Consider the following 9,443-nt stretch of genomic DNA (forward strand, 5'->3'; position numbering starts at 1 on the left):
AATAAACTTACTGTGTTCCTGCAGAATGAATTGAATTTTGAACAGTAAATTTTTCTATCTAAATTTCATTTGCAATGAAAGCAAGACCAGGTTGTATATTTATAGACCAAGGACCATTTTTCATGGCATTTTCCTCTATTTCTTTAGTGACAAAATTAAATTAAATCTACACAAAGCCATTGGTTCATACAATATTTTACATGCAGTATATAGAGAAACACATGCATTTGCTTTTCCACATCCCAGAAAAGCAGTAGCAAGCATATGAGCCAATTGTGAATTGAATTTCAGTTCTCCTGAGATATTCCTTTGTGACACCATTATATCAGGATGTAGAAACTTTACAGTATGTAAATATAGCTTTCTGAACAACCCCAAATCTAAAGCAATAATTTATCCACAATCGATTCATATACAATCTCAAGGTAAATGTGCGATTTATACCCAATGTGTAGTTTCCCCTAGGTTTTCAAGGGTAGACCTAAGTTTATACTCCTTTTTTGGAACTGTTTTTCGCTTTGTAAAGTTTGTAGGTTCACCTCTTACAAGATCTTTTCCTTGAGATTGAGCGTTAGGCATGCAACCATCCTGAAGGTGGAATGAATTTTGTCTCTCTTCAAGTTCAAAACTTATAATGAGTGATTGTGCTACACAGTTAAACTCATTCTGGTTCACCACTTGTGGAATTTCATGAAGAGGACAGTCCGTTGAGCTACCAGGCAAAATAGGTGATGGATAGAGAGCTGTGAAATTCCCAGTTAGGGTGCAGATCTTTTTAATAAGAAATCTGAATGGACTTTTGTTTCTATAGGCACCTGCAGAAAATAACAGAATAAATCAAGTCTAAAACAATTGAAAATTAATGAGTTGAGTAACTTATGCGTTATCTGAAAAGAGACAAAACTAATTTATATTCTTTAGACTTAGATTTTTTTAAGGAAAAAATGTACAAAAGGCACAATTATTAACTATAGAAATGACTATTTTTCAGGGCCATAATTGTTCCAATATTTGGAAATCAGCTTAGGGCTCCCTCAATCATCAACTATAAGGTTATTTAAAAAAAACCTTCCAGTAAATAATATGTAGAAGCTGTTCAACAGGCATCTATTTTGATAAAGTTCACTTTTTAAGAAGGGTTTTTATGAAGCAGCTACATTTCTGGAAAGAAAATTAATAGGAACTGCTTGTATATATATACAGTATATAACAGCAAACAAACTCAAGAATAAAAGAGCAAATCAAATAGAAATAGACTATAGTAATTGTGAAAATATATTCCTTGCAAATTAATCATAATTATAAATACATGGTGGTCATAGAATTGGGAACAAATTATAGCTATCCAAAATTATTTGATACATGAGATTCCAAAATGTGAAAACATACCTAATTTGGAAACATTGGTTGAGATAATATTATGAGACAACATTAAGGGAAAAAAAGATGAGGTCCAACCCAAATTAGCTCTCCCTGACAAAGGGACAAATTCACAGCCATTTCAGTTTACTGGACCATGACATACTGTCTTGACTGGAATCAAAACCACAGCGACACAGAGCAGTAAAAATGTTTAATCATCATCTGTTTTCTTATCTCATATTTCTTTTGCTATAAGACCAATGAAGCATACCTTTCAAGCATACTCTCTAGAAGTACAACTCTTAGAGTTTTCCCCCCATTCCCATGTTCTACTAACACAGGAGAAGCCAGAGGAGCAAAAATAATTAAAAAAAAGGAAGAGAAAGGTTATAAAAATCTACCTGTCTGTCTGTCTACCAACCTATCTACCTAATACAGGGGTAGGCAACCTTGGCTCTTTTATAACTCGTGGACTTCAACTCCCAGAATTCCTGAGCCAGCATGGTTGGCTGAGGAATTTTGGGAATTGAAGTCCACGAGTCATAAAAGAGCCAAGGTTGCCTACCCCTGACCTAATACTAATACTTCTGAAGTGCTTCCGTGGTGAAAGGATTTGCCATTGCCTGGGGGACACCCAGTTGGGGGGGTCCTTTCATGTCCCCCTTAAGTTGCCAACCAAAGTGGTACCCATTCATGTACTCGCGGTCACCCGCTTTTAAGCTGCTGGGTTGGCAGTGGCTGCAGAGTGTGATGGGAGCTCACTCTGTCCCACAGCAGCAACGGGCCTCGAACACGAGTCTGTTGATTGTCAGCCCTGCGTCCTAACCCTTGTGAGCCACCATGCTCCATCTACCTACTTACCTACCTACCTACCTACCAACCAATGGCTGAATCAAGTCAAGTAAACTTTCATTTTATATTCTGCTACAATTAGAATTTACATTTTTATTTTGCCATTCTTTTTCTTAATGATCTTGTGATGTATGTGAAACAGGGAATTTCCCCCTTTTCCTAAGCTGACTTTCTAACGCTGGAATCTCCAGTGGGGTGCCATTAACTATCCATGTGTTTAATTTCTCTCTTAAAGCCCTCCACTTTGCTTCTATGCATCTAGGAGTTTTTAAAACGTAAGATTCATCAGAAAATATTTTGCTTTGTGAATCTCTGAGTGAATTCAGCTAACCAATAAATACTCTAACAGCACATGATTTAAAAGCTACGTGTCCCTGCGCTTCAAAAGTGGGGAAATTTAAAAGGAGCGAGGGGAGAGAACAATGCACACAGATACAATGGGAAAGCAAGACTGCACAGGTTTTTTGCAATGCTCCTCAAATGAAATATATGTAAGTAGAACAGTAGTTGACCAACCAAGCTAGGCCACAGAATGCTCCCTAAAGTTTTAATACAGAGGTTAACATTAGCAACACGTAATGCACAAGCCATGTGTGTACATTCTTATGTGGCCACTGAGAATAATGGTAAGGAAGCTGCAGATGTTGCTAATCTACAATTCCCAGCAGCTTTAGCATGTATAACTATCACCTACGAGGTGCTGGGGCCTTCAGTCTGGGAACATTTGGAGGTTCACTCCTATTTGACAATAGGACTAGCTACCATATATAGGTAGTTCCTAGGTTAAGAATGTCCAACTTAAGGACTAGCCCTAGATGTGAATGGGCTGCCTATTACTAAAAACAGTGTCCTTCTTCCAGCTGATGAAATGCTGAAGCTCCAGAATGCCTTCAGGAATACTGAGAAGAGGCTGTATATTTAAAATATGCAGCTTCCATGGTTCCTGAAAGCATTGGATGGCTTTTGCCTCTTGTCAACTTGAGTAAGGAGAATATCCTTCATGATTTTTAGTGATAGGCAGACCATTTGTAAACATAGGTTCCAATTTAAATACAAATGCAAATTAAAGACAGAGTTAGGGAACGGAACCCATTCTTAACCCAAAGACTGCCTGTAAATAGAAGAGGAGATCATGCTAGCCTTTGTGCAAATACAGTTTTCTGAGAGTCCATATATCAATCAAAATTGCTTTTGTGTATTTGGTTTTGCTTTGTATCAGTAATTTGTACATCCAGTAACAAATCATATTTTTCATAAGATGCAGGGGAATCAATAGGTGGATAAAAATGTCAAATCCAGTCTAAACATCTGGCTAACTGTGTAACCAACCATAATAATAATAATGGAGAAAATCACAAAATACAAAAATCTGCAAATAGAAGTAGAATGACTGTAGCAAAAGAAAGCAAAGACTGTACCAATAGTAATTGGCACCTCGATACAATCCCAAAACATCTGGAGCAATACTTAATCACCAATTGACATTGACAAAATCACCATCAGTCAGTTACAAAAGGCAGTTTTACTTGGAACAGCTTACATCCTGCAATGGTATCTTTAACACCATCAAACAACAATATACTGTATGCTTATCCCTGGTCCTTGGGAAAGATACAATAGATGGATTAAAATGCCAAATCCAGTCTAAACATCTGGCTAACTATGCTACCAACCATAATGATTATAACAGTCAATTTCCATCACAACAAAATAAAGAATCCCTGCATCGGTTTTTACAACTTTGTGGCCATATTTTCAAAATGATTTTGCGAGATAATAAAAGTAAATACCTTCTAATAAATGAATAATCATCTGGTGGACTTGATCTAAGCAATGTTGTAATTCCAAGAATTCAGTAGCTTTATCATGTGCCTTCTTTAATGCTTGATCAACAGATTTTTCTTCTCTTAATAGACTTACTACTTCATTCTGTTAATATGAATAAAAAGTTTTCAAGAAGATTAAAAAAACACTTTTGAAAAAATTAGCTAGTATTTGAAAAACTACTTAAACTGGTAAATATTAGTAAGATAGATAGATAACCTTTATTGTCATTTCTTACTGTGGGCACATTGTCACACATTAAAAATGAAATTGAGTTGCTTGCTCTCAAAGTGTGCACATACATAACACACATTTAAACATACTATAAACAACATATGTATAGACCTACACCCTTACTTATAAATAACATATAAATATTAATCACTGTCCATCTTGAATACATAGCGGAAGGAGGAAGCTTGAGAGTTCACAAGGTTAACACTGTATGGAACAAAACTGTGGCCGAATCTGGATGCTCTGCTTCGGATACCATGGAACCTCCTCCCAGAAGGTAACAAGAAAACCAGTTGTGAAGAGAATAGTGTAACAGGGTAGTGTAATGCAGGGGTCCCCAACCTCCGGTCCGTGGACTGGTACTGGGCCGCGGCATGCCAACAACTGGGCCACACAAACAAGCAAAGCCCCATCTGTGGGATGCAGGCAGCACATAAAAACACACACTCTCCAGTCCATGGAAAAACCTTTCTCCATGGAACCAGTCCCTGGTGTCCAAAAGGTTGGGCACCTCTGGTGTAATGCACTAAATAAAGCTTCTGTGGCCATTTCATTTACGCTTAAAAACTATAAGGCCCAAAAAAAAAATGCTGGAAAATGAATATGTCATTATGCACGTGTCAAAAATATTGTGAAAAGTTATATTCCAACAGTATAGTGATTAAGAAAACTTCATTTCAAATTGTGCTGAAAAATGTAAAACAGGTAGTCCTCGATTTAGGACCCCAACTGAGCCTAAAATTTTTGTAGCTAAGTGAAACATTTGTTCGGTGAATTTTCCCTCATTTTACGACCTTTGTTGCCACGGTTGTTAAGTGAATCACTGCAGTCGTTAAGTTAGTAAGACGGTTAAACGAATCTGGCCTTCCCCATTGACTTTGCTTGTCGGAAGGTTGCAAAAAGAGATCACATGACCCTGGGACACTGCAGCCGTCATAACAATGAGTCAGTTGTTAACTGTCCAAATTTTGATCACATGACCATGGGGACGCTGCAACCATTGTAGGTAAGTGTGAAAAATGGTCATGTCACTTTTTTCGGTGCTGTTGTAACTTTGAACGGTCACTAAATGAATAGTTGTAAGTCGAGGACGACCTATAGCTCACTTACCTTTTTATACGCAGACATGATCTCTTCAAGGTGTTTAGCCAATTCAGTCGCTTTATTCTTCATTTGATTCTGAACCTGAAAAGAAAATATTAAGGAGTTAGTATTTGAGCAATTAAAGCAGCCCTTCTTTAATGTGAGTTTTAAAACAGCTGCATCGGTTTCCAGCTGCTTTAACACGTATCAGAGAGGTATTGGGCTTGTGCAAGGTTCAAAGCAGCTCTTCCAAATAATTTTGCAAGTATGTACAGCCCAGCCCCAGAAATTGCAAACTTCCTAGAGGAACTGCAAAAGAGGAGGGTACAAGTGATACATAAATTAAATAAATAAATCTGTAACCCTTTGTTAGGCAAGTCAAGATATACAAACACTTCATAAGGGGAGGCTATGTACACTACAGACTGTGTACCCAAACATCACTCACAGATTGATCTCCTCACACATCATCCTTTGTGAAACGTGCAAACCAACGTCTGCATTTCGTGCATCGGATGAGGAGAGCCCATCTTTCTCCTTCTGTCCTGGCCACTTTTTATAGAGGCACGATTGAGAGCATTTTAACAAACTGCATCACTGTCTGATTTGGCGGCAGCAGTGCCTCAGATGGAAAGTCCATACAGAGAATGGTAAGGACAGCCGAGAAGATCATAGGAAGCTCGCTCCCTGGTATTCAGGATGCTGCTTCTAAGCGCTATGTGCTTAGAGTTCAAAGCATTGTTAGAGACCCCCACACATCCACTTTACAATCTATTTCTGTTGCGCCCCTCTGGAAGGAGGTTTCGAAGTATTTCTAGCAAGACTACCCGGTTCTGTAATAGCTTTGTTCCGTATGCCATCCATCTGATAAACTCACAAGATTTGTTTTTCTCACCATGTACATGTATTCCTCTGAACTAGACTGTGTTGTTTTTCTGTGTCATTATAATATATGTGGGTATATGCATAATTCTTTATTTATTTTTGTCATATTTATGTGTATTGGAGGTGGTGACCCTTTGAGAGCTGTATGGAACGAAATTTCATTTTAATGTATGCCGATAAGTGTACATTCAAAGTGACAATAAAGTTATTATTCTATTCTATTCTATTCTATTCTATTCTATTCATATTAAGTGAATAAGGAGGAAAAAAAGGCATTTACAGCTGCAATTCATCCTGAGAAAAGGATCATACATAACTTAGCGTGTATGAATAGGCTATGGCTTTAAATTCAATAATTCATAAAAACACAAATTAGTAGGATAGGGATTAAAACAGTTTTTCTGGAACTTAACTTTATCATAACTACAACTACGTATCATTTAAAATTTAGCTTAATCTATATGTTTTCGTATGGTGTAACAGATGGCATAATAAGACAAAAAAAATCCTATAAAGAATTACTTATGAAGGTACAGTTAAGTATATGAGAGCCGCTAACATAGTCTAGAAATTCTCAATAAAATCAAGCTTGTCAAAATATTATTAAATTTGTGAAGACTTAAAAAAAACACTTCCCCCAAGATGTTGAAAAAATAATAATTTTATTTCCACATTACCTCATTCTGTGGGTACCATTTTGAGAATTCCTTATGCATTGTCCTGCATGTTTTTAATATATAATCTAAAAGGCATCTCAGTCCCAAGTCTATTCCATCACAGATATCTGGTATGAACTGTTTCCGACACAAAGAAAGACAAAATAAAAATACAAAGTAAAAATTCAATTATAATTTCTAATAGCAATGAATGCTTACCATGGTTAACAATTCAGTGCCCATTCAGTCAAACAACACCATGGCTATTTGAGAGAACCATCTTAAAAAAAATTATTTATTACATTTCTATGCCACATACAAAAAGGTAAGCAACATAACCCAACATATGAAACATAAATGGAAAAATAAATAAAATATCTGAGGTAAATAATAAGTGGTTATTAGGGGAAAAAACCAAAACCAACATCCTTTCTAAAACAACATACAACAATCTAGCTGTACATCATATCCCAGTTTAAACCAAAGAAGCCTTTAAGAAAAGTTCTGTCTTAACCAGCTTCCAGAACACTATCAATGTTGGGCAAATCAAGGAAAAAAAAATCCACCTGTTGGATTCAATCCCAAGTTCCAGCCCAGACTTAATGGAAGCAAAAGACCTAGAATAGTTTTCCTGTGATATGCGCATTGGGCAAGTCAATTCTGGCTGAAGATGGAAAATCTGCAGGTATCTTGGCACTACAGCTACTCAACTTACAACTGTAAATGAGCCTGGAATTATGGTTGTAAGTTATACCAGTCATAAAGACCCCTGGTGGCACAGTAATTAGAATGCAGTATTGCAGGCAAACTCTGCCCACAGCCTGGAGTTCGATCCTGATGAGGCTCAAGGTTGACTCAGCCTTCCATCCTTCCAAGGTTGGTAAAATGAGGACCCAGATGCTGGCATAAACCACCCAGATAGTGCTGGGTGGATCATCATGCCCAATTTTACAAACTTATTTTTGTGCTCATTAAGCAAACACAGCGGTTATTAACAAATCCATTTTCCGCAATGAGCAGTTTTTGCTGGAAAACCAAAGTATATGCTGATTTCCAGCAAAAAAATGTTATAAATCATGGCAATGTGATTGTGGGAGGCTGCAAATGACTATAAATGCAGGCTAGTTTCTGAGTGCCCAGAATGTGACGGGGGAAAGGGGTGGCTATCAGAATGAGGATCATAAGTAGCCTTGGGGAGATCCATTGCAGCTTCAAACTGTTACTAAGTGACTAATTGTAAGTCAAGAACTACCTGTATACACTTGCACACACACGCATACTGTACACATAAATACACACACTCTTACTTTACCTTTGCATTGCTTTCATCCCCTCTGTTTCCATCTGTAAAACTTAGATCTGAGCCAGTCACTGTTGCCAAATGCCCTATGTATTTAGCAAGGTGTTTCAATATTTGCATTATTTTCTTCTCTGCCTCTGCTACTACTGACGACAAGTCTGCACAGCCACCCTGGAAGATAAACCTATAGCATGAGGAAGTGGTTGCTGTTTGAATTTTCCTCATTCATCCCAATTCACAAGGTTAAAATAGCATAAACTAAATTTAAACTGATGATGTGTATAAATTCATTTAAGCAGTACTTCCAGTACTGATATTTATAAGGGCCACCTGCAAGATCCCTTACCTGGAAAAGCAATTGCAGATATCCTCCCAAATGTTTTACTTCTTCCCTTAGTTCATCGAAAACTTTTACAAATTCATTATTTTTTCGGAAATTCTTCAGCCACTGATTAGTCAGAATAACAAACTGTTGGAAAGCTGATGTAATTGCTATGCTGCAGGACTGAGCAGCTTGATCAACGGTGAAAACTAAACACAGAGATGAAATCCTCAATTAGAATGCAAATTGAGAATTGGGAAAAACTTAATAGCCCCTTATGTTTCAATTAAACCAATCTGATTTGTGTTTAATAAATAGAGCTTACAGTTCTCTGGATTTTCTTCAGCTTGTTCATAAGCTTTTGTCATAGCTGTGACTCGAGTATATATTGTAATCAAAGTTTTTAAAAGAATTTGCGCCATGCTTTCTTGTTCTTCCTGAACCTGTCCCAGCGTATCCAAAGCCGAACTTAGCAGTTCCTTACAAATGCCTGGTATAAATGATTCGGGAGAATCTGAGATCAGTTTGGCCAATGTATCAGTTGCGCCTAGGATAAAAGAAAACTTGAGCATCATGATAGCCAGTATGATTTTCCTTACTTTTAATCAAGTTTTCCCTCTGCAAAACAAATAATTGTTTTAAAAAAATCACTTGAAAGAGGGAAAAATATATCAAAGAAAACATAAAATATACTTTTAAAAAAACTTTTATAAAACTTCAAGGACTTTAATAGAAGGCCAATAAAATAAAAACAAAAAAAGTGATTAAAAACACTTTTTGAAGGGCAGAGCATTACAATATACATACCTGTTGCGTATGAATTGTGCAGTTCCACCTTTATCCCAGACAAACACCCAGAGATTCTCTTGCTCTTTCTCAAACTTTTACTTCTCCTAAAATTGTGCAAGAACCAAGTAAAAAAGAT

General features: G+C 36.9%; 1 protein-coding gene across 1 annotated transcript in view; it reads right to left on the minus strand.

Annotated features, from left to right (window-relative positions):
* Window positions 1-438: 438 nt before the first annotated feature.
* KIF14 (kinesin family member 14) overlaps window positions 439-9,443 on the minus strand; it is a 49,530-nt gene continuing 40,525 nt past the window's right edge. Inside the window, exons 23-31 of the mRNA XM_029285736.1 lie at window positions 9,326-9,411; window positions 8,844-9,065; window positions 8,543-8,727; window positions 8,209-8,367; window positions 8,019-8,024; window positions 6,918-7,034; window positions 5,383-5,457; window positions 4,005-4,143; window positions 439-815 (exon numbers count right to left, since the gene is read on the minus strand). Of these exons, the coding sequence (XP_029141569.1) occupies window positions 439-815; window positions 4,005-4,143; window positions 5,383-5,457; window positions 6,918-7,034; window positions 8,019-8,024; window positions 8,209-8,367; window positions 8,543-8,727; window positions 8,844-9,065; window positions 9,326-9,411 (1,366 nt within the window). The remainder of the gene's footprint in view (window positions 816-4,004; window positions 4,144-5,382; window positions 5,458-6,917; window positions 7,035-8,018; window positions 8,025-8,208; window positions 8,368-8,542; window positions 8,728-8,843; window positions 9,066-9,325; window positions 9,412-9,443) is intronic.

The sequence above is a fragment of the Protobothrops mucrosquamatus genome, unplaced genomic scaffold, assembly GCF_001527695.2.
Source record: "Protobothrops mucrosquamatus isolate PMUCROS unplaced genomic scaffold, P.Mucros_1.0 scaffold_182, whole genome shotgun sequence".
Taxonomy (NCBI): Eukaryota; Metazoa; Chordata; class Lepidosauria; order Squamata; family Viperidae; genus Protobothrops; species Protobothrops mucrosquamatus.